General features: G+C 41.8%; 2 protein-coding genes across 7 annotated transcripts in view; one reads left to right on the top strand and one right to left on the bottom strand.

Annotated features, from left to right (window-relative positions):
- Nucleotides 1–25,680, bottom strand: part of wnt5b (wingless-type MMTV integration site family, member 5b) — a 111,110-nt gene that overhangs the window by 42,972 nt on the left and 42,458 nt on the right. Inside the window, exons 2-3 of one of the 6 annotated variants that reach the window (XM_085136953.1) lie at nucleotides 18,134–18,275; nucleotides 10,378–10,467 (exon numbers count right to left, since the gene is read on the bottom strand). The exons of 2 other annotated variants lie outside the window; for them this stretch is intronic. In XM_085136953.1, coding sequence (XP_084993079.1) covers nucleotides 10,378–10,395 — 18 coding nt within the window. In that variant the 5' untranslated portion in view covers nucleotides 10,396–10,467; nucleotides 18,134–18,275. Of the gene's footprint in view, nucleotides 1–10,377; nucleotides 13,084–18,133; nucleotides 18,276–25,680 lie in introns of those variants that run through there. 3 more of the 6 variants (XM_085136956.1, XM_085136954.1, XM_085136955.1) reach the window with 3 other exon arrangements.
- LOC146499581 (F-box/LRR-repeat protein 14) lies at nucleotides 2,585–6,388 on the top strand. The gene has a single exon (XM_085136949.1). The coding sequence runs from the start codon at nucleotides 3,260–3,262 to the stop codon at nucleotides 4,460–4,462; it is 1,203 nt and encodes a 400-aa protein (XP_084993075.1). The 5' UTR covers nucleotides 2,585–3,259; the 3' UTR covers nucleotides 4,463–6,388.

Below are 25,680 nucleotides of genomic sequence, written 5' to 3'. Positions count from 1 at the left end.
CACAGATGTATTCTGTCTTGCTTCTACTGACTTTCACTCCAGAGCATGCCTCTACCTCTCCAGGCTCTCTTGCACCTGCTCCCTGCTCTCACTACAGATCACAGATCACCTGCAAACATCATAGTTCACAGTGACTGCTGCCTAACCTCATCTGTCAGCATGTTGTTGGCATGTTGTCGGAAAATACTGACAGCGCATGGACGGACAGCCCAACAGATGCCACCACTGTCTCACCGTCCTCATACATGTCCTGCACCACATCACATCAATAGTGTTCTTTCTCGGCATGAAGCCATGCTGCTCACTGATCATAACCTCTCTTCTTAACCTAGCTTCAAAAACTCTTTCCCATATCTTCATGGTACGTCTCATCAGTTTCATCTCTCTGTATGAAAAAGTTTGCAAACATTAGTTGATAATTTAGCACTACACCCACGATGGTCACTTTGCAGCAACAAAATTACACTGCTGCTTTCAGATGCATCCAGAAAATGTCACATCTTTTAATTTCAGTCTACACATACACATATAGACACAGCTGCCTTAGCAGTGGAGCATATGGAGCACTGGCATTCCTGCCACTAAACTAAGGCAAAACAAAGGGTGAGAGGCAGGGTATACTGTGATCAGGTCAACAGTCCAGCACAGAGCTAATACAGAGAGACAGAGAACCATGCACACTAATTTAGAATTACCAGTTAAGTTAACATGCATGAAACTACAAACTACACACAGATTCCCCAGCTGACCAGTCAAGCAAATTCATAACCAATAACGCTCTGGAAAATACTGACAGCGCATGGACGGACAGCCCAACAGATGCCAGACAAATCATGTACAAAGCAAGAAATATCCACAAATCTATCACACTGTAATATATTCACATGCACGCTGCTCCAAGTGAGCGGCTGCAGCACAACGGCTCGCCTTTCTCTTTCGTGCTGTGTGCATGCAGAAAGAGTAAAAGTTTCAGACGAACACTCTGAAACTTTCTTGCAATTCCCTACGGCTTTTTGATTCATCCAAATTGTTAGCGCTTTGTTGCAGTTAGTAGATTTTGAAGATGCCCTCATGAGGACTGACTCTCAGATTTAAGACTGTTCAGGAAGGTTCACTTATCCAAATCATGTTTGAATTTGTTCTTTGGCTATTTCATTTACAGAAATCTTTTTTAAGATGTCATATGGGCTACACAATATATTTCTATACTGAAATATCCATTTTTTTCTAATAATCATTCCCTATCCTTATCGACTTGTCTACATAGGTTTCAGATGCATTCTTGGTTTATGAAACATCCTAAATCTAACTAAATTAGACTAGTGCAGGTGATGGTTTCTTGGCTTAGGCAACAAAGGTAAATTTTAAAATGTACCTTTATTGCTATAATTGGTCATTATTATGGTTTGATACACTGAATAAGCAACATTAGAAAACATCTATATATAGCAATCTATTACTGAAACCCACACACACTGATATATTCTCAGTGCCATCAGCTGAGACTAAAATAAGTCTTTGATTATTCAACTATCAAAACATAACCAAAGCCAGATGTGAGACAACAGCTTCAAAGTTTGCTTCTTTATGAGAGACACATGAGAGAAAGAAAGCCTTTGACATTTTATTTGCTTTACACTTTATAGAATATTTTATTACCACAGTAATCTATGCTCTAACTTTAATGTATGTATCTTGTGCATTTGTATATCGCGAGCCTATTAGTTGTAAAAAGTGGCTGTAGAACGGCAACCTTATATGTGTGTGTATGTGTGTGCCTGTGTAGTGAAGGGAGGGACCCACGCACACTGACACAACCTCTGATGTGGTCTTAAGGCTTTGGCAACTTTCTGCCAAATACCAAGCCAATAAAGCATGTTCAAATTAATTAAAAGGGATTTTTACTCACGGGTTGTACATTGTTTTCAGCGTTATTTAAACTATTCTTTAAACTCAGTTTTGTTTTATTGGAGCCACAGTTATTCTCCCCAGTATTTGACTGATGACATGTTGATTGATCGTCTCTGGAAAAGTACATTTATTTTCTGGTTTTGCAATAAAGTAAAGTGTTGGAGGAGAGTGGACGGAGAGGGGCTGTTTACAAAAAAAGACAATGAACGCGGCTGACAGCTGTAGAAGCGCTCTAGTTACAACACCAACAACAATAATAACAAATTCAGAATAAAAATACTAAATGTTCATGCCAAGTAAGCGGACTGAAAGGAGCTTCTCCACTTGGCTTCCCTGTGTTTCCCGTGTGGTCCGCTCAAAGGGTTAAAGCCCAAAGTGAACTGAATTGTAAGAAGTTGGTTTCCAAGGGAAACTGTTCGCACCGTTCCAGCTGAGGCGGGACAAACCAACTGTGTGACACGGAGGGGGTAGGGGTGGGTCGATAAAATAGCGAATTAATTTCAAGCTACATCTGCTATTAAATCATTGTAAGAACGTTTCGGTGTAACGACCTGCTATTAAAATGCCCGTAGTAACGGTGGCTGTCGTTAAATACATTTTAAAGAGACGAGGGTGATATTATTACTTCCCTCCACCCCTTCGGTACAGCTAGAGTGCTGGGGTCCCTGCCAAGTCGGTTTGAAAAGAGCAGACAAAGGCTTTGAGCCCAGGACGCCCCTCTCTCTCTCTCTCACTCTGCCTATAAAGCCGCTCCAACTCTATCTTTTTTGCTTTTCTACCATGGGGTCGCTTCTTAATACGTGTCGGTAAGCGAGTTGGTTTTGTTTTTACTTTCTTAATCTGAAATGTATGACCGTCTGGATCCTCGCACGGCGGAGAGAGGAAGGCTTTTTGTAGGTATAATACAAGGAAGCGTCGTCTGAGAGAGGGAGCGAGAGGGGGAAGGATTGACGCTTTTCCTCCTCTCCTCCTCCTTCTTCCTTTCGCCCCCTCTCCTCCTCTTTTTGGCGGAGAGAGGGGTTGAGGCAGGAATAAACGCTCTTTTTTGTTGTTTTTTTCCCCTTTTTTCTTTTTTAATACATTTGAATCCTACTGCGCAACCAGACCGGATCACGTGGCACTGGAGGGAGTTTGATCGATTTTGCACAGTTCAGTGTGAGAAAAAGAGAGAAACACATAACTCCAATTTCTTCTTCTTTTTTTTTTTTACTTCTGTGGATAGCTGGGACTGTTGATACTTTTGCATTTTGTGCGAGAGGAGGGTGTGATTGAGTTGAGTCTTCTGTTTTTCTTTTAAGCCTTGGAGGTGTGGAGTATTAATTTTTATATGCCTGGGTTTTGAAAAACAATGGAGACGCACATTTCGTGCCTCTTCCCAGAAATTTTGGCAATGATTTTCAGTTATCTGGACGTGAGGGACAAAGGCAGGGTAGCCCAAGTGTGCATCGCTTGGAGGGACGCATCCTACCACAAGTCAGTGTGGAGGGGGGTGGAAGCCAAGCTGCACCTCCGCCGGGCAAATCCCTCCTTATTCCCCAGCCTCCAGGCCAGGGGCATCCGGAGGGTCCAGATCCTGTCTCTGCGCCGCAGCCTGAGCTATGTCATCCAGGGAATGCCAAACATCGAGTCCCTCAATCTGTCCGGCTGCTACAACCTCACGGATAACGGGCTGGGCCATGCGTTCGTGCAGGAGATCCCATCACTTCGGGTTTTGAACCTGAGTCTGTGCAAGCAGATAACAGACTCTAGTCTAGGGAGGATTGCTCAGTATCTGAAGAACCTGGAGGTGCTGGAGCTTGGTGGCTGCAGCAACATCACCAACACTGGGCTTCTGTTGATAGCCTGGGGCCTCCACAGACTCAAGAGCCTCAATCTGAGGTCCTGCAGACATGTCTCAGATGTGGGGATTGGACATTTGGCGGGCATGACCCGTAGTGCAGCAGAGGGCTGCTTGAACTTGGAGTACCTGACCCTCCAAGACTGTCAGAAACTGACAGACCTGTCACTCAAACACATTTCCAAGGGGCTGACCAAGCTCCGGGTACTGAACCTGAGCTTCTGTGGGGGGATCTCAGACGCAGGGATGATCCACCTCTCACATATGACTTCCCTGTGGAGCCTCAACCTACGCTCCTGTGACAACATAAGCGACACGGGGACAATGCACCTTGCCATGGGCACCCTAAGACTCTCTGGGCTTGATGTTTCGTTCTGTGACAAGATAGGGGACCAGACTCTGGCGTACATCGCTCAGGGGTTGTACCAGCTCAAGTCCCTGTCTCTGTGCTCGTGTCACATCTCCGACGACGGGATAAACCGGATGGTGAGGCAGATGCACGAGCTGAGGACCCTTAACATTGGACAGTGCGTGCGCATCACGGACAAAGGGCTGGAGCTCATAGCGGACCACCTCACCCAGCTGGTGGGCATCGACCTGTATGGATGTACCAAGATCACCAAGAGGGGACTGGAGAGGATCACACAGCTCCCCTGCCTTAAAGTGTTGAACCTGGGACTCTGGCAGATGACAGAGAGTGAGAAAGTGAGGTGATTGGAAATGCTTGGTTTTTGTTTTGGGAGTGTGTGTTATTTTTCTTTTTTGGATGGTGACAGAGCAGGAAAAGGGAGGGATATGTGGGCAGAGGAGTTTCTTTTCTTATTTAAAAAGAGAGAAATCCTTCCTTTTTCCCTTCTGTGTAAGGTGTGCTTCTCCCATGTGACCAGGATGTATGCTCAAAATGTTTTATTTTTCTTTCTGTTGGCCTTGCAGGACTGAAATCAGTGTTTGACTCCAATATTCAGCCTGGCAGAAAGCAATTCAAAACTTCTGTCATGAGCTCACGAAAATCCGTGTTAAACGCAATGTTTTGATCTCAAATCGAGTTTTAAGACCTCACAAAAACTGGACTTGGGACTAGAATAACTTCAGCTTGTTTGCCAGATTTTGTTTCCAAACAGGTGTCGTTTTCCCTAATGAAAGAATCGGCTTCTCTTCCTGACACTTGCTTCCAGAAAATTCTGGATGCGAAAACTTGCATCCATCCTTAAAAGTCAAAAAGAGAGGTTTTAAAACTTCAATGTGGGACTTTTATTTTTGCAGTGAGTCTGAGGCATTTACGACTAATCTCCGCTACAGCCATCACGCCTAAAAAAAACAACAACAAAAAAAACCCAACACACACAGACACACAAAAAACATTTGGCTACCTCGTATGTGGTTATTTTCAAAGGGTGTATACTGTTAAGAAGGAAAGAGAGACTGGGAGAAAATGTGCCTAAAGGGACTTGTGTCTGCCCCCTCCCCCATCCCTCCATCGCCTCTCTCTACCCTCCCTCCCTCTTCCCTGAGCAGAGCTAGAGAAAGGAGACCAGGACACAATCTAACTACCTTTGTTAATTTACCCCCATAAACAAGAGCAATTTCCCAGAGAGAGCCACGAGAGGGGGAAAGGGGAAGGCGGGCTGTCAGATCCAGTCAGAGAGTGAGAGGACGTCGCTTTATGCAAAATACATTAAAAACCTGCTTGAGTGCAAGAGCTTTTTATATTGTTCAGTTTTTCCTTCCTTTTTTTTTTTTAAGGGATAAAGTCCAACTTTACACCCTTTTAGAGGTGCATTGCATTCAAGCTTTGATCAATATAAAGGAGATGCGATTGCAAGCCTATACCTGTAGTGATTCTATAACGATAGATGCATGTTAAAGGTATGATCGGACCATCGTTAAAAACCCAGTGTATGTCCTTACAGGATTATTAGGCTGTAGGTATTTTTGTTGTGAAAGGGATGCTGGTGGAGATAAATGTCAAGTGAATGTTGCTCAGAGCGTCGTACTTCAAATTGAAGTGATTTCTATATCTTAGCCTTTATTCGTGGAAACAAATCAGGGTTCGTGGCTTTTCTTTTCCCACGTTTATACCGACACATTCATATTCATGTTGCTCTCACCGGTGTATAGAGAGAGGAGGAGGTTTTTTTTTTTTTACCCTCTTTTTTTTCCCCCTACCATCTCTCACCCTTCTCCCCCTGAATAAAAATACCCCAAATCCATTTTGAGACATGCTTAGAATAAGGAGTAATCGATTATTTTTCTTTCTCTCCCTTCCCGTCTCTGGTTACAAGCAGAATGCGTCTCACTCACTCACCCTCTCTCCACCTCGCTATTCCCCATCTCTCTCTCACTCTCTCTCTCACACACACACACACGCATTTAGGCTGTACACACATGCACACGCGCGCATGCACACCGACGCCAGTGTGTGCGCGTTTTAATGTAATGCAATGACCTGCTAGAAAATTAATCTACGGATGTGCGTCCTGCTGAAAAAGCTGTGTGTGAGTGAGTGTGCGTGCGTGTGTTTGACAATAAAAAGATGTACTGTATATTATGTGTTTGTAAAGAGAAAAAAATGCAGAATCCCAAAATTAAATTGTTTTATATTCTTACGGTTAAAACAATTAAAGATATTTATATAATGAACGAACGAGAGCGGTGTGGATTACTTTTGTGTAAGTGTAGCGCTCCATTGTTTTCTGTTTTGTTTTGGGTTTTTTTGGAGGGGGAATATAAAAAAATACCCACGAGGTATTTTAATCTTGTTTCCCATAAAGACAGTCACAACTGCTCTGCTCTTGTCCTACAAAGATATATTCCATATTCAGGCGCATTTAAGACAATAACGTCTCTTATTTTCATACATTACTCCCAATAATCGCCCACGCATCTCTGAGCATTGTCCCTCATCAGTCCTGCCTTGCTTCTCAAAAGGGCTGAAAAAATTTCTCTTGTGTTGTTTTATTATTTATGAGCAGATTCAAAATGGATGCTTGCCGTCTTGATTTGGCTGCCAGGGCCTGTGTAATTAATTATCACCAAGGCGTTTATTGCAGGAAACTGTTCTACCCTGCTGATTTTTCTCTAATCATAAACGTCTGTTTTGTTTTCTTTTTTGTCCTCTATAATGCTACCAAAAGGTGTTTAGCTTAACTGAGTTCCAGATGCAACTCTCAGGGTTTTGTTTTTTTTGGGGGGGGGGGGTGGATTTGGTGGATTTCCTGGTTTAAATGAAGGGTTTGGGGCATTTAGTCTGGATCCTTTTCGCAGTGTTTTACTTCACATGTGGCAGAGCTGCGTCTGTGCAGCTGCATGTGCGGCGTAATGAGATCTAAAAGTTGGTTAGAGCAGATCTCCCTCTTCTCTGCTTTCCATCAGGACGTGTCCTGTGTGTGAAGTGACACCACACAAACACACACGCACACATAGGGGGTTGCCAGGCCAGTCAGTAGCCATTGTCTCCCTTTAGAAGTTAGAAAGGCAGGTTTGGGTGCTTTTTTTTTTTCTTCTCTTCCTCTCTTTCTCCTCCTCTTGTTCAGTCACGCATACCAGATCCTAGACCAGGCAAGAGACCCCTCTCCCCCTTACTTTGCCCCCCCCTTTCCCCCCCACTTACCACCATGCACACACACGCACACACACACACACAGACTGCTTTTTAGCATTCCACACCATCATTCAAAGCATTTAAGCATTCCCTCTCCCCTGACTCTCTGTCCATGGGGATTTGGGGATAAAGGCCAGCAGAGGGATTGTTGACCACAGGGACAGAGAAAGACAGAAAGAAAGACACACACACACTCACAGAATGACAGTGTTTGCTGTTTCTTAAGTTTGCTTTAGCTGGCCTTTGGTCTTGTGCAATAACGCTGCAACCAGTGCACACTGAGATGTGGAAAAAAGAAAGAAAAAAGAGAGACACAGTCTGTGACATTTTGAGCAGCTTTGTCCCAGAAGCATCTCAAACCTGTTTGACAGCCACAGAATGACAGGACCTATGAGCTACTGTTGCTGATGTAATTTGACCCTGCATTAGTGTTGCTTTAAATCTACCAGAAATGTGTGTTTATGTGCTAAATGCCCGAGTTAGATTAGGAGTTCCTACATGCTGCAGCAAGGCGACATGAAGCCATAGGAGTAAAGTAAAAGAGGTGTGACACTGAGATAAAATGTAGCTTGGATGCTGTTTAATGAATAGAAGTGGGAGACGTACAACGCAACTAATTGTTTCTTATCATTTGACATTTGTGCATGCAGACCTTTACCGAGCAGATACGGGAGAGAAGGTCATATCGTGGGTTTCTACAGAAAGGTCGGCAGGCTGAAGTGTAGACTGACGAAGATGCAATCAGCTACATTCAAATGATAATGCAATACTTTAGTAATCCCTACAGGGAAAATCCGTTTTTGTCCACTACACTCCATAGGGAGGTCAAAGGTCAGACTCTGCTCCTGAGCCCCCCGCTGCTCGGTGCTACTGGGGGACACACGAACACAGTGAAGAGCTCTCATGTTTTAACATTATATCTGCTTGCTCCTCACTGTTTTGCTGTAAGTCCCTGGAGGTTGTCCGGAAGAACTAAGAGGCATCGGCCCTTCCTACTTTAAAATATTGAAGGTTTTCTTCTCAATTAAAAACAAAATCTCATCAATAATTTAGGAGAATACAAACATGAATGTTATTGTAGAGAATGACTCAATTTGCATTTCGAACAAACAGAGAGAGAGCTGAGTGAGTTTAAATCCTGGGTGTTCAGCATTATGTGCTTAGAAGGCATGATATATCACTCTGTGCATAGACTGCAAGTACAAAAACCAGGTTATACCAGTGTTTTCATGAACAGTAAAGTAATTTGCATGAAGATATTGTGATTTGTGTAAAAAACATGTGAGCTCATTTGCACTGAATGTTCTGACTGCACACTCTCCTTTAGGACAGTTGCACTTCTCTTTGGTAATAACTGTACAAATGCACAGCAGGAAAAGACGTCCATCTTCCTGCAGTTTTGGTTCATTTTTTGCACATGACACGTGCATCATTTATAATCCATCTTAAAAAGCAGTGAACAGTTTGGCTCCTGCCTGATCCTATACTATAGGACATAGTTAGGGTCACAAGAATGTTAGCTTTTGGAAAGAAGCTTGTCTGCTTCAGTTAAAGTCAATTAAAACTGCACGCTAGCTTACAAATTAAAATAGCTGTAATTTCCACATCCAATCCAAGGTCCTATCTTCTATGGTTGCTTAATGATATAATCTCTCTTTAGCCAGCAAAACCAAATGTCCAGACATGATTGATCCACATGGCTAACAAAGAGGAATTTACAGCTTCAGAATAACATTGAGAGCCACTGCTATGCTTTTAAGCTCTACTTATCCTTGTTGATGAATATCACAAAAGGCTGATCACCTGACTACCACCACTCTCCTCAGGTTTTCACTTTGTCGTGGATCCTAAAGGTTCAGCGTTGCGCTCGGGCAAAGCAGCGTGTGCACTGTAGGAAGCTCGGATGAAAAGGACTTCATGTAAAGAACATGTTGTAGCTTCCTCTCAGTGAGATTGTCTCTTCCCCCTCACAGATCCTGCCTGCCTGCCTGCATGACTGACAGCTCCCAAACAAAGTTACTTCAAAAACTTACAGGCACTTAAATCAGACAAAACCAACATTTCTGCTGCATATAGGTCACTGAGAAAACCTTTTCATACTATTCATAGGGCTGTTTTTGGTTTGAAACCTGTTTTGTGTGTGTGTGTGTGTGTGTGTGTGTGTGTGTGTGTGTGTGTGTGTGTGTGTGTGTGTTTGGCCTGCAAGTTGTAAAAGTTGAACTGTGACTTGTCACGTTGCGCTCTGAACCACATTTCCTGTCAGGTGGAGAGGAACGGTGTTATGTATGTGTGCGAGAGTGTTTTACTGCTATCATTAAAGGAATAGTTTGCCATTAAAAGGCGAACTGGGGTTTTTCACAACAGAGCAGCAGGGATATTAGCAGCGGAGTGCTACTGCCCTCCCCCACATGCCTTTGGCTGCAACAGCTTCTTGTCTGTCTCTCCCGTCTGCTGTGTTGTCTGTCTGTCCGTCTGTCTTTCTGGCCTGTTTTTAGATCTCTGCCTGTCTGCTGGTCAGCTTTCATCCTCGCCTTTTTTTCTTATTCTTCTTGTCAACTTATTTTGAAGCCTTATTTCCTTCCTGTCTCCTCACCTATCCACTTCCCATTCTTATCTTACCTTTGTCATTCTCTTTTCACCACCAACTTTATTTCTCTTTTTCCTTTAGTGCTCCTTTCTTATCTTTCTCATTCTTCAGCCCCCCCCCTTACAATTCCCATTTCTTTCCCCACCATCCCTGCCTCCTTCCTCCTCTTTGTGGCACCTGGTGTTGAGGTGTCGCTGAGGTACAGTGGACTGCTCTACCGTCTGCTGTAGAGCTGTCCCCGGGGCCCTCGGGGGCTCAGTGTGTCTATGTGCTTCAGGAAACGTTTTTTTTTTTAAACCAGCAGCTCCAGTCAAGAACATGTACCACTGCTTCTGATTTAGGCATCCATGCACATACTGTACACACTTTTCAGAACCAGTTTTGGTCAAAAATAGCATTAAAAGAGCAGAGAGGGGATGGTGTGGTTTTATTGTAACTTACTGGTTTTAAAGCTGGCATAGTCAGGGAAGAGGCAGAGAAGCGGAAGAAAAAGCACCTCTGTCCGACAGTCTGCTGTAGTCAGCACCCAACCTGTAGATAGGAACAGCGGCAAGGCAGTAAAGCAGAGAGAGGAAGATAGAAAAGTAGAGAAGTGGTAAAAATTGAGGAGGGGAAAGAAACAGATGAGAAAAAGTTGAGGTTGGTGAGAAAGAGAATGAGAGGGAGAAAGGAATCTGTGAGTCACTGTTTAACTGTGGGCTGCAAGAAGTCGGCTAGCCATGTTAAAATACCGTCTGTGCGCACACAAACACACACATGCTCCAACAATATCTGGCTCGACACACACGTGTGCACACACATATTAAAATGACCTATGTAAAAGAATAAAATAAAAAAACAGTTGTGCTTTTTTTGCCCAGTAGACCAGCTAATTATTTTCAGTTGCACACGAGGCACACACACACCTCTGCTGCACATTCCTATCAAAGGAATGAGCTGCTTTTCTACAAAGGTAAGACTTTAGGGATAAGTCAAAAGAGTTTTTTTCCACTTCTGAAAATCTAACTTTTACAGGAAAAGAAGGAACACTGACATTATCCAACCTGTAACTGATGAATTAGTGAAAAACCTTCCTAACAAATGAATTTGAGTATTTTTGCCTGCTAGACAGAGGCGAGTCTGTGGTTCTAACTGCTCTAAAGACACACATCTAACATTTTCATGTCTTCATCTTAGTTTTTACATTTTTTTTAAATTTGGTTTTCGACTGCAGCAAATGTCTGCTTTTATTACGAGCCAATCAGCTCATTAAGGTGTAATTTCCTAGAGGTGCTAAAGGTAAAATAGTGGGATCACCAGACAGGATCCCATTATTCCTCTGAGGAAAACAAACAAACTGGAGAAACTCACTGATAAAAATCTTAGTATTTATTATTAGGCAAAACTTCTTAAGTTTTATTAAGAAGAATACTTTTCAGGGACAAGAGGTAGAATCTAAATCTGAACATTTCACCTCAAATTATCACAATATGCACAGAGGTCAGGAGAAAGGTACAACAGTGAGTACAGTGATCTCGTCAGAATTGACAGAATTATGGATGCAGAAAAAACATCAAATTTTGATGTTCCAATACCATCTGGATTGATAACAGCTTCATCTTTCAGAAAGCAATGATCCCAAATGTGTGAAAAAAAGAAAATAATCAGTAATCAATTGTCCTCCCGTAGCTGGACCTCAACATTACTGAAGCAGTGTCGGATCATCTTGAGAGACAACAAAACAGAGGGCAGCCAACATCCAAAGAAGAGCTTTGAATGTCCTTTGAGAAACCTGAAGAATTATTCCTGAAGACTATTTAACGAAAGGTCAAAGTTTGTCTAAGAGGGTTTAGGGTGTGTTGGAGAATAAAGTTGGTCAAACAATCGCAAACATTGACCTTCAAGCTCATTAGAGTTGTACAAACTCTGTTTTTGCCTTCTATATTGTACTTCTGGGTATGTTCGCACATGCTTCAATAAATCTGTGCACTTACTTTCCAAATTTTCTAGCAAAATATAAAGAAATGAAATGTAACTCGAAACTTTTGCACAGTACTGTAACACACCTCTACTTTGTAGTGAATCCTCTGGGGACAATAAGTGCTTCCACTGTTTTATGCCACTGCACACTTGTTGCATTTGAGATATTTCACTGTGCACAAATTGGGTGACTAAACAAAAGAGCTACATTGCCATATTCTGGTAGTGTGGCGTAAAGAATCAGTTCAAGTTATGCAAGCACTCAGTGACACCCGAGATGGTTGTGTTATTGGCTCCCCAGCTGTCAAAACCCGGACATATTCAACGTATGATTAAAATAAAAGAGGACTTTTTGCATATTTGATAATCATTTCACAGTGACTAAAGCAATAAATCACTCTTCAATCTTAGATCCTCTGGGTGTTCAACTTTTTATTAATCTCCCACATGCTGTTATCAGGTCATATACCGCTGTGGGCTCTTTGAATTTTCAGTCCGTCATCATCACCATTATGGCTATATAGTATAGAGTTTTTTAAAAGATATTTAAGCAAGAGCTATGTTAAGAAAATGATCAGCGTCGTTACATTTGCCAGACAAGCCATTCTGTGCTGTTTTCTGACAGATTGGATAAGGAAAACAACACACTAAATCTTTCATTTTAAACATAAGATGTTGCTTTATTCAAAATCAAAACATGGACGTCGTCGCTGAATGTTTTATGAAAGCCTTGGCAATTACAATCGGAAGACTGAGAATTATGCAGCATGTGATGCTGACTTCTGCTCCCTATTTCTGCTCCACACGGAGAACGGCAGGAAGGAGGCGAAGGACGGAGAGAGGAAGAGAAAGAGGGAGAGAGCGAGAGAGAGCCTTTCTTTGTCTTGATGTGAAACCACGTGAAGCTGTGACAGAAATGTGACAGATACCTGCAAAGTCAAAAACCAACAGGCTCGCACTCATTCTAATTTGTCAGGTGAGACAGTGTGTTGGGAGCGTGGGTGGTGTGGTGTGCTTGTGTGTGCTTGTCTTCCCGCATACGTATGATTGAAGGCCCGCGTGCATAATGCATGTGCGTAGACACTCGCTTTGTGTGTGTGTTCCTCTCTGCCAGCTCTCCGTACCTTCCTGTCAGTTGAACTTGTCATTCAAGCATCAATAAAGTGAAAACTTTTTCTTTCTCTTTATTTTGTTAAAAAAATTTGTCATGCTTTTCTCAAACGTGGGAAGCGGGCAGAAAGGGAGACAGAGTCGATGGGGTTTAACACGTGTTTGACAGGGAACACTGCGCAATGGAGCAGATTTCACTCCATTAAAATGACTCTTCAGAGATGTTTTTTTTTTTTCCGGGGGGGGGGGGGGGGGGGGGGGAGTCTTTAGAGGGCAACAGAGGGCAGGAGGAAGATGCTGAAAGTGATGCCATCACAGATACCTGCGTTACTGCAGACAGTGAAACATGTATTTAACAATGTAGAAACGGCATGGCAGAAAATGGTAAGCTTTAATCTTAAAATGCATATATTAGACACTTTAAATGTCCCTAAAAGTTATGCGTTATGTTTTAAAAGCCAGTTCAAACTGCACAGGTGCAATAGCTATGAAAAAGAAAGAGAGAGAGAAAAAAAAAGATTCAGGCAAGTTACTTGGAGTATGGGCAGTTTTTCACCAGAGAGCGCAAACATGTTGAGATCCAAAAATCTATATTGATGCAATAGCTACGAAAATTCAAGGCTGAAAAATAAAAACACAACAAATCTCCTCAGACTTTAACATCAGAGGTGTGGAGACCAGCTTTCTTTGGCATTTGTGGTCTTGATAAAAACCTACAACTCCAGTCAGATGTGACTGGTATTAGAATAGTAATCACGAGCTTTCCTTCTATAAAGGAAGTTAAAAAAAACAAACAAAATACATGCAGTAGCCCTTTAATGCAGCACACTGTGATAAGGGCTGGACTCAGGTGTATGCATGGACTGTTAATGCTCTTGTGAAAGTGAAGTCAGCAATGTTGGGATTGACTAGCTCTCACTGAGAAGGGAATTAAGCGTATTTGTTTTAAGAGGTGCTGGCTCACCTACACTGGTTTCTAAAGGGCAAGGTTAGGACGCTCTAAAACCCTTTACACAAACTGGTTCCACTATATGATTAGGCACACACACATACACACACAAATCACATCTTTGGAAGATCAATACATCAAACCTTGTTCGCTGAGAGATAGAAAAGCAGCTGCATCAAATATACAGAATCCACTAAATAAAGGATGCAAGCTATGTGAAAAAGTCCTGTCAAAAAGAAGCCCGTCTAGCAGCGGTCTCAGAGGATGAGCAGCAGTCTCTAAACCGCTTTTCTGAAGAGGACACAAGACAAATGCTTGGGGTGGGCTCAGACCAGCATTTCACAGCAACTGACTGGGGGAAAAAAACAGTGCGACTGACTGATAAATCCATGTTTATTTTGAGAATAAAGCCAGTAACAGATGGGTTAGGAGAGATAATAATACAGCAGTTTATTGAACCCAGACTGAATGCTAAAATATGGGTATGTTTTGCTACTCTGGAGCTGAACACCCACAGCGACCGGACTGTGCTCCCACTCCCCACCTTCACAGCAATCATGTTTGCATCTTTGGGAGCATGATGCACACTAAGAAAAGCAATTCCAAACTCTTCAAGCTTTGCAAGAACTCTGTGACACTGTTGACACTGTTGTTCCTCCAAAGCCATCACAGCCTTATAACATATTTATAGGTGCACGTGAAGACTAAGGTAAGCCAAGCCTTCAGGAAGCTCTTACCCTGGGTTATCTGGTTGTGCACAGAGGGGAAAGCTCGAGTGAAGGCTGTTATTAAACAAAAAGGCGGGGATACCGAATAGTAAGATACAGAAAAAGACCAGGATGATCAAAAGCAAAAGGAACCCTGAAGTGATCCAGTCACAAGGGAATTCTTAAAAATTAGCCTGCGAAGGTGTAAACTGGTTCAGAGTACTGGTCTATCCCTGTTCATTTCAATTAACCCTGGAAGTGGACATTTAAACCATAAGAAAATCTCCATTAAATAGTTATTTAATATTCAGTATATAAAGGCATTATTGAGACAGAGGAGTGCTCTTATCTCCCTGTAAATGAATTATAGTTTCCCAATTTGCATGCTGAGCGAATTTAACTCAAAGTGCCTCAGACTCACCAGAGTGAGTCCACCAGAGCTGTAATGTCCCTGCTGATAACCAGCCTGTCAACTCAGGATTTGGTAAACGCTTGATTCACACTTTATGAGAAATATGGGGGTTTTGATTGGTTTCTATGTGTAGGCGTGCGTGTGTGGATCTGTAAGGAGTCCTATGGGAGGAAAAGAGATTCACACTGGAAATCTTTTCGACTGTTTGCACTTATCCAGCCTTATTGCTGGACCTTTGGGTTTTTTGTGTGGAAAAAAAAGAAAAGCTGTAAGGCTTTAAATATTACAAAATGCTATTTAAATAATTTATGTCCTTGGAATGTTTTATTTTGAAAAACAGCTATACGAACGTCACTCTTTTCCAAGTTTTTCAAGACATACATTTTTTAATAGTTCTGACAATACGTTTGAGTAATGTCTATTTAAATGGAATATATTTCTATTTGCATAATAATAATATTTATATTCGTTTTTCTTTGGTGGTTAGCACCATCGCCTCACAGGGTTTGACTCCATGAACTAGCTGGGGCATTGCGTGCATGCACCCACACTCCAAAGACATGCATGCAATATTAGGTTAATTGGTGACTCTAAATTGGCCGTAGGTGTGAATGTGAGCATGAATGGTTGCCATAGATTGGCAACCTCTCCAGGATATACCCCTCCTCTTGCCATATGACAGCTGGTATAGGCTCAAATTGTGACCCTGAGTTGGCTAAGCAGAAGAAGATGGATAGTTTCTCTTATTTCTTTTTTCAGAAAAGTACCACATGTGGTCAGTGTTGAGAATTTAAGTCAATACTGGTACCATAGATACCAAAATTCAAGACCAGGCTAGTCAAAACCTAAAACCCATCAGAGGAAATGAATATTCTGACACTCTGACAAAGGGGTGTAATTCTTCCCCAAATAATAGCAATTTATTACAAACATTTTGATCAGAATAATTGCAGCTCATTGCAATAAAGGATGGATTGAGATGCATGGCAGCAGGTGAGTGATGGCAGATTTATAACATATATCTTTCGAAATATCAGTTGAAACATATGAATTGATATGGTTCAACTGATATGATCAAACTTAAAGAAACCCGCCTTACCAGGTTTGTTACCGGACTACAAGTAAATTAGGCAGCGACATACAGGTGTATACATGATTAGAGCTCGAACTACGTGAAAGAGAAAATAGATATTCTAAAAAGAGACTAATGTAAGAGTGAGAAAGAGATATGGGAAAGGGAGTGAGAGAAGATAAATAGAGAAACTGAGCGTGGAATACAAAGAGGAGACTGTGCGTGCGTGTGTGTGTGTGTGTGCACCAGGTGCATATCTGCAGTCCCCAAGGTCCTTCTAGCTGTCTTCTCCTATTGATTAGTTCATATTGATCTGGCCTGACACACACACACACACACACACACAGCATGATTCACTTGATTTAGCCAGGCTTTGACACAGGGGACATGAGGGTACATTGTTAATACACATACACACACACGCACACACACACACACAAACCCTGAATCCTTCCATCGTTTGGCCCTCTTAAAAGGACAACCATCTTCTCTCTCTGACACACACACACACACACACACACACGAGCGCACGTGCGTGTGCGTGCTTGACAAGCAGCAAACATTCACTCTCCCTGTTTACTCATGTGCACTGGTTGTCTGGCAAACAGGAAGGAGAAACAATGAGACTGTATGAGGCAAACTGTTGATAAATCTTTTTGCCTGTTTTTATTCCCTCAAAATTGTTGGACTCTTCTTCAAACGCCATATGTAGCACTGTATGTTTTGTATGTTGCAGATATGCAATCGTAGCTTAGATGATATCACAGCTAACCCTAACTGTAAAGCTACTGTAATCAATATTTTTAACAAAAAATGTGATTAATCATTTTTGTGGCCTCTTTTTTGACAGCAGTGTTTAATTATATTATTTTCATTTATGTATTATAGGGCGTGTGAGCATAGGAGTGCCATTTCATCTTATTTAGCATTAAGTATTAATGACCTTATAAGGGCTTGCTTTGCAGTTTAACTGATAAGTACAGTGCTGTACAAAAGTCACCCTTTATGTCTTTATATTTTGATTCCATGGAGCCAAACTTTCTTTTCATTTTTAAGGTGGTATTGAAGAATAGTTCTCCAGGCATTCTGAAAATCTTTCAAAGTGTATTCACTCATTTTCGGTCTAGTCCTTGTACCTGACTATATTCAGAGGAATGATTTTGATTGTTAAGCTACTTAACACAGTTCTATGAATACGTTTGAAACCATTTGAAAAGCATAAAATAGTATTTTTGCACCAACATGGCACATCTCAGCATGGTGTGGAGTGTGTCCTTAAAAAATTTGAGCGAGGCGGACAAATGGAGGACAAAAGAAAAAGTGGCAGGCCTGAAAAACTATCCACAGCAGATTAACAGTATCATATGAAAGTTATGTAGGAAATAAAATCCAGCATTGACCTGACACATAACCTGAGGTCTTGCCCTTCGGTTGATCCATCCATTGTTCAGTGAAGCCTCATTAGAAATGACAGAACTATGAATGCAAAATAGTACTGTCAACTTTTGAACCACCATCTGGAAAGCATCTGATTGGCTACAGCTGGCAACTCCCTGGCAAAATAAAAAGGCACAGTGAAACACTACCGGTCATGGATTGGCTACTTCAGAGCTTGTACCTCAACATTATTGAAACAGTGTGGGATCATCTCAAGAGAGAATAGAACAAAACGCAGCCACAGCAGCTAACATACTTTATATACATTAGATGCTTATGTCATATCTGCTGTTGTAGCCATCAAAATTAGTCATTGCAGATTTAATGTATTTTTTTTTTCACAATACCCTGATGCTCTGACAAAACAGTTAATCATGACACAAACAAGCAAATGCAAATACAGCCGACTGCGACTGCAATCGTAGCAAAAAGCACAGGTTTGCAATTGTAGGGCCACCAGTGCTTAACAGCGGTTCCCATTTTCAAACACAAGAAGAAGAAGAAAAAGGCTTTCACTTCAAGACAAGGTGCCCTTGAGCAAAACATCTCACCTCCAACCGCTCCTGAGTCGTTTAGTGGCAGCTGCTGAAGAGTGTTTTTTGTTCAGGCCAGATCCCAGTGTGACTGTGTGGAGGTGTGTGAAGGTGAAGTAGGTCTAGGCTCACAAAGAGTTTATGCTTGCTCTGTCTGCGTCTACGGAGATGGAAGGGAGAGGAAATAATGTCAAAAAGGTGAAAAAATGGTGAAGCAAGAGTCTGCTCATCAACAACCCTCTAATGAGAGGGTTTGGTCTGCTTGCAGGCTTCCTGACACATATCAATATGTATACTCAATATGATACACACCACACACAGACACAGCCCCAGATCTTTTAAAAAAAACGTATTTGTCCTTCATCCAGCCTCTGTGCTACACTTTCCTTTCCCCCCTCTTTGTCTCTGAATCAGAAGAAACGTCACTGTCTGTCTTTGCCTTTAGTCTTTCGTGTGCATGTACGCATACACATACACCGACACACCAATACAGTACGTACACAGATACGCAACCACCTGCACCCACAGAGACTAAAACACACACACATACACAATCACACACACACACGCATAGACTGCCTTCTGCTGCTGTGATGGCTCCGAGCTGTCAAAACACCCTTGCTTTTTCTCCCTCTCTCACCAAAGCAGCTTGACTGAGCTTGTCTATGCAGGTTCACAGAGACTGCTGTCTATCCACCCTCATTCTTTCTTTCCTCACATTCTCCTCTGCAGTTTGCATCTTGATTTTGCTTTCTCGAGCTTTTCAGCCTTTGCCCACATACATTTTAAATAATGCTTTATTGTATGTCCCTGTTTATTGTATTAGGCTATCATTCAAATGTCTCGGTGGAACGTTAAGTGTTCATAAAGGTTTATACTGACTTGTCAAGGTCTTTGCTCACAACACATTCCCGCATTATGTGAAACAGTCATAAAATTGAATCCATTGTTTTGTTTTCCTCTCCCCCCCCCCCCCCCCCCCCCCCCTTTCTTGCTTACATGGACACCAACTTTTATCCTCCAGTTTGTATCCATGCGTGTGAAGATTTGTTTTTACACATTATTACTCACAATACAGTTTGAAACCCAGTGAGTTTTGGATTTTATTTGGAAGGGCTTTTACATGCTGTTCGGTTAGGTGTAGGCACCAGAACTAAGACCAGTGGTTTTGGATACAATGTCACGTTCTTCAAAGCTAGAGAAGCCTCAAAAACATAGACAATGTAGACACAAATCCTTCTTCCCAATGAAATGCATTGGAAGGTCGTGTCCACAGTGAGGCAGAAAAACAGACGAGGTGCTGTTTACGTGTGAATGTGTAATTTTTTCCAATAATGAAACGGTTAAATGGCATTAGAACTCTTAAGTATGGTCTTTTACGGCCCACCTGTGGTGCAGACACAACCTGGTTATTCTGTTTAGTCTCAGTTTGCACTATGCTGGCTTAAGTTGCTGACATAGTCCATAATGGACACAGATGTTGGCAGCAGGGTTCATGGTGGATGTGCACTGGGTGCTGTTTACACTACACCAGCTGCCTGCCTGCCTATGTGGTTCACCTATGCACAGTCAGCCTTGTTTCATGTAAAGGAGCATCAGCGGTTCCTCTACGTGACATTTATGCCAGTATGATTTAAGTCTGAAAATGCTGCCTAGATGTGGAAACAATGTGCATTCACATCACTAATTTCCAGCTGAATTTTCAAACCTGTCCACTCCTGTACATCCTGTTTTCCACTCCTGGATTTGTTTCACTAAAAATGTTATCACTGTTTGTGTGAAATACTGCAGCTTCCAAATGCTACCATTTTATTACAATCCTCTGCTTAGCCTGGTAATCAAATGCTGCTTTATGCAGAGGGAAAGTAAACTGACCACACAGGCATTGATATGGGTTGATGAGATGCCTCCCGGCATTCAAAATGAGTTGCTGGTGAGGCAGTTGGTTCCTGCACCTTTCTTCACCTCTAGAGGTGAGCAGAAAGGTGCCCTTCTGGGCACATCTTTTTCTTTAGCCTCTCCAAGGATTTGAAAAGTAGTAACAAATTGTGACTCGGAGGCATAATTTGTGAGGAAAAATGCGCGCTTTTAAATTTAGCCACCTTATTTTCTGCATTACAGGCATCACATTGCATGTGTCGAGGCTAGATGAGGCATTGTTAAAGCCTTACATGCTTATTAAAAATTAATGTAGTACTCAAAATATATAAGACATCAAGGTCATAACACACACGCGACTTGTAAAATCTAGTACAGAGCACACAGATGATTTTACTGCACAAAAAAACATGATGTTAACAAGTCATGTGTGCAAGGCAGGTAATTTTTTTTCCCCCTGAAATAGTTCTTCCTGGTAAAATATATGCCTGCCCTCTCTCTCCTAGTTTGATTTGCTTCCCTTTTCTTTTCTCAGTCTCTGCTACCACACACACACACACACACCACACGCAAGTGCTGTGTGTTTGGCCTGCAGCGTGTGCACAGTGGGGAGGAATCAACCGTATGGCAGGCATGAGGACGAAGCCAAATCTGGCTTGTACACATGGTGTGTGGCCGTGTTGCCCTGTGAGTGTGAGTGTATATGTGTGTGTGTGTGTTTAGCTAAAGGCAGCCTGCACTTAAATATATATCAGGGGCAGCGGTTGCCTAAAGGTGAAAGCTGTGTGGTTTTCACTGGAAGGCTGCCGAACGAACGAATGAAAACCACTCTCCATTCCCTCGCCAGCTACTGTCACTCTGCCCCTGAGCAAGGCACTTAACTGCTGGATAAGAGCAGCAATGTGAATAGAAGCTAACTAGCGTTTCTCATTGCTTAGAATAAAGTCGTATATTTTCTGTGTTACTGATTGCACTCTAATCATGAAAGCTGAGATGTTGGGAACAAATTTATAAACAAACAATGGAAAGATTTTTTTTTTAAAAACGCACCATCTAAATGGTACTAATCACTAATAATAACCTCTCAGTGCATAGGAAAGCAGTGGCAGGTGTAAAGGTTAGACTTGTTTTGTAAACTGCAGACAGTTTGAGTTTGGGTCTTCAAGCTTGAATTGTATTGCAATGACAATAACAAATTAGAACATTTCTGTGTATCTAAATGCGAACATCCATGACAAAAATCCATGCTACCTGCATGGACACCTGCACAAAAAAAACACATGACTATTCTTACACAACCGCCAATCCGATTACAGTCAAGTATTTAATTATGCATACAAATGGTAGACAATTTCAAAGCATTACCACTGGTCTGCATGGAGGAACATTAGAGCTTCCTTGAATATACAGATACTGTCTTTGCACTTTACTTGTGCATGCGCAAAGCGTCAAAACACTTCTCATAAAGCATGGAGAAAGCATGTGTTTCTGCATGCGTGTCCAGGTCTGTGTCAATATATGCTGCCTGCAGGAAAATATGCATGTAATTTAATTGTATGCGCATGTGTGCGTGTATTGTATACTGCGTTTGCTGCCAATATGCAAACACACATTGAGCGCATATGTGTGAGAGCGTCTCGGCTCGTGGTGGTTTTGTAAGTGCATGAAAATCATTTATTCATGTTTCACTCTCTCTGTGTCTCTTTCAGTGTGTGTGTGTTGAATACCGAGTCAATTTTTGTCTTGCAAGCATGCTCTAATAGCTACTCTTTGCTTACATGCGAAGCTAAAGGTTAGGCTATCATGTCTTTATTTTTGAATACTGAATAGTGTGTTTATGTTCTCCATCTCTTTTCCCTTTTATATCTTGGCAATGAATATATATATATATATATATATATATATATATATATATATATATATATATATATATATATATATATATATATATATATGTATATATTCTTTACACTAAATCCTCGCCTCTTTGCCCCATCTACTCTTTGACTCCTCTAAATAGCTATCAGAATTGTGTGTGCGTGTCTGTGTGTAAGGAAGCTTTAAAAATGCATATATTCTATATGAGGAAAGAGGAAACAGAGCGTGGTGAAAAGAAAAATACAGCCTCTGTGTGTGTTGTCAGTTGACTTGACATCTGATCTTGCTGAGTATGGTAAAGAAGAAAGTGCTGAAAGTACTCTGTGTGGGGGATCCTCTGTGTGTGAGCGAGTGTGTGTGAGCTAAAGTGTGTCTATGGTATTTTGTGGCCTGTGTGTGTCCTCGATTCTGTGTGGGTGGTGAGAAGAGGGAGTAAGGGAATAGGGTGTGTGTGATTGCATTTAGTTTAAGTGTCAGCATGCCTTTGTGTGTGTGTGTGTGTGTGTGGTGAGCAGGAAAAAGAGAGGGGGAGTCAGACAGTGAAAGAGAAGCTGAGAGATGGATGGCAGGGAGGGTGGCGAGGGAGGAAGAAAGGAAAAGGAGAGCAAAGAAAATGCTGAAGAGAAAGTGAAGGGAAAGCAGGAGATAAGATGGAAGGGTGTTATGATGGAAGGAAAGCCAGTGCCCGTTCTTCTTCTCTTTCTTATTCCAGTTTATGTTTTAGGCTTCTTCACTGTTGTATAAATGTTATATGAACTGCGGATGCTATGAATGAATGTTACATAAAAAAAACCCTCTTTTTTTGATTTGTCTTTTTCAGAAAAGATCTCCCCAGAGTTTCTCCTGACAAATAGACCAGTTTGATGCACACATGAATACACATCACATGTGACCAACTGCTTCTTTATTGTCTACAAGCAGGAGAAATCCTTTTACCTGTTTCTTCTTTATTTGTGTCCTTGTGTGTATTTTATGAGTTCCATCAACAGGAAAGTGTCCCACTGAAGGAAATCTATCAATGTTTAATCTCCTGTGTTCTGAAAACGCACTCTTGACAAACAAGAAACAGGGCAGAGTGAGAAGGTATGACTCAAAACAACGTAACATATCGAGTACTTGTACCTTTTGGTTAGCTGAACAAAGATTTTGAACATACATGCAAAAAAAAAAAAAACGGGGTAAAAGAAAAACAGGTGAATGCAAGCAAGGCAGGCAAAGAGGAAATTTGCATGTTTCTTCTCTTCTTTCCTTCATTTGGATTGCGGTGTTGATCTGTTTCCTGGATCGTTGTGCTGGCATCATAAAAAGCCCATAAAGTCATCAGTCAGTGTTTAGTTTGGACAGCAAGGCTTCTATAGGGCTTCTATGGTCATTACAAAGGATAGCGGTTTAAAATGCTTAAAAAAAGTGGCTTCACTTTTCAGACCTAAAATTAAAACTACAGTCTTTGTTGTCTTTTGTGCTTCTTTCTCTTTCTGCTGTAGTAGTTAGCATTCCAGTTCAAGCGAGATGTTCAGCCAGTTAGTATTCAACCTACGCATAGCGTCATTGTGTAGAGGCAATGCACTGCTGGCTTGTTCAGGGACTGCACAAAAGTGCAGCTCTGCAACCTCCACACTGGTTTAATTCCCATAATCCTCTCAGCAGAAGTAGAAAGCTAGTCAGACAGGCTGGAACCCCCCTGGCAACCTCTGGTCACTAAGGAAAAATGTGTATTCCTTGAGGGGTTGGTGAGCGGTTGCTGGGTAAAATCAGACACAAAAAAGGTGCAGCACCAAAAGCTTTTTGTGATTGTATATGTCACCAGAAAATGGCTGCGGTCACCCCATCTGCATTAAAGATGCCGACTTGTCTGCAAACAGTTAGTAACTAACCAGCCAGGAGAGGGGTAATGCAAATCCGGAACAGAGAGCATTTGCCTACAAAGCAGAAGGTGCACCTTTCTGCTGCAAGCAATGCTTTCCAAATGGGACACTTTTCACTTTGAAGGGGAAAAGTCTCTATTTCCAGCTGAGTCGCACTCTAAACATTTCATTAGCAGTCAGCAACTAGTTGCAGAGTTTTTGCAGAGAAGTCTCATACAAACTATAAGTGACTGTGGCAACCTGCTAACAACCAAGAAATCACAGCCACTTGCCAATATTTCCCTGACTCTCCAGCTTTTCATGACTGGGGCTTTAGCAATCAATATCACACCTTCATCCAGCAACCACTTGCAATCATTTGGGGAATACAATTTTTTTTCCTATACCAGTGGTTGCCAAGTGGACACCAACCAGTCTGTAGGCCTGTGTAACAGTGACCTAAGCAATATTTGGATTTTCTTTCCTGAATTAAAACAGATTTATATTACTACAAGCTCATCATTCTTAGATTTGAACATCTTTTTGTACCTCTGCGTCTATTTTTACACATGAACCCTGGACAGTGTTCCAGAAACTTTAGCCATTGTCCGCAGCTCTGTTAAACTCAGGGTTACAGTGTATGTTTGAGAACAGCATCAGATGTCAAAAAAGAAACAAAAGAGAAATATCTAAAACAAAGCTGATGTGGATCAATCAATAACTGTAATTTGTCTATTTGGATTGGTGCTGGAGTGAAAGGTGTCACATCACTTCATTCATCTTCATCTCTCTCATGTGTTAAAAGTTTAGCTGGAAACAAAATGAAACAGAGAGGACACTTCTTTGCAATTAAATGTGTATTTGAAAAGGAACAAGAGGGTAATTTTAATCAAAAAGCAAATACACTAGGGTTTCACGGGCATCTTCTTCCATCCTTCCTTTTTTCAGAAGAAGGAAGAAAAACACACAAAAAAACACGAGCCGTGAAAGAAAGAATAAAAACGCAGATGTCTGATGTGTTAGAGAGATGAAAGTATGTCACACCACACTGACTGAACATCCCATAGGCTATGTTACTATGGTGCTGACACAGGACTTCAATTAAAGCTAAGAGACCACTGCCACAAATGCATGCAGACAAGACAGTGCAGACAGGCCTATTGACTTGTGTGGCAACACTGTCCTGTCACCACATACAGAGCTACTCTACCTCTGTGACCTCTTCCCCCTCCCCTCCTCTATTCTCATGCATGTGTGTATGTGACACTTTTCACCTCCTTTTCACTTCTCCCCCACCTCCTCTCCTTTCCTACCATCTCTCATTACTATCTCTTCCCCACATTTTAATCCCGCTCCTTATACGCCCCCCTTTTTTTCTTCCTCCATACAGCTCTATCTTCCCCCGCTGTCTTCCTCTTGCCTCTTCCTTCCTTTCCTTTTTTTCCTCCCTTCCTTGCCTTCATCCAATCCTTTTTTGTCTTAAAAGAATTCTGGTCAGGATGAATTGATTGGAGACACAAAGGTGGAAGATGCTGGCATTTGTTTTGACATTTCTGCGCATATAACACACACGCATGCAGAAACCCACATAAATACACGAGTGGCTACATACACAGATAAACCCGTACAAATAAGAGAATGTCTCACCAATCCCCCTGAGAGCACGCTCGAGGAAGAGACAGAGATTTCCTGCTGTGTTTAGAAGCTCTGGCAACACTGCTTCACAGTGATGCCAATACGTGAGCAGAAAAGAACAAGAGGGAAAAAATGCACATATAAAGGGGGTACAAAGAGTAGAAATAAGGCTTAGAAAATAGCCACTTGCTCCAGTCATTTACACTGAAAGCTTTAACATTACGACTTCATACTGACAGTTTCATCCAGCCAAGGTATCACTAAGAATACCAAATCAGGGGTTTCCTATTAACCATTAACATTTTAAATAGTTGGGTAGCTGCACTGTGA

The sequence above is a fragment of the Neolamprologus multifasciatus genome, chromosome 17, assembly GCF_963576455.1.
Source record: "Neolamprologus multifasciatus chromosome 17, fNeoMul1.2, whole genome shotgun sequence".
Lineage (NCBI taxonomy): Eukaryota > Metazoa > Chordata > Actinopteri > Cichliformes > Cichlidae > Neolamprologus > Neolamprologus multifasciatus.
This window is presented reverse-complemented; position numbering and strand designations above follow the sequence as displayed.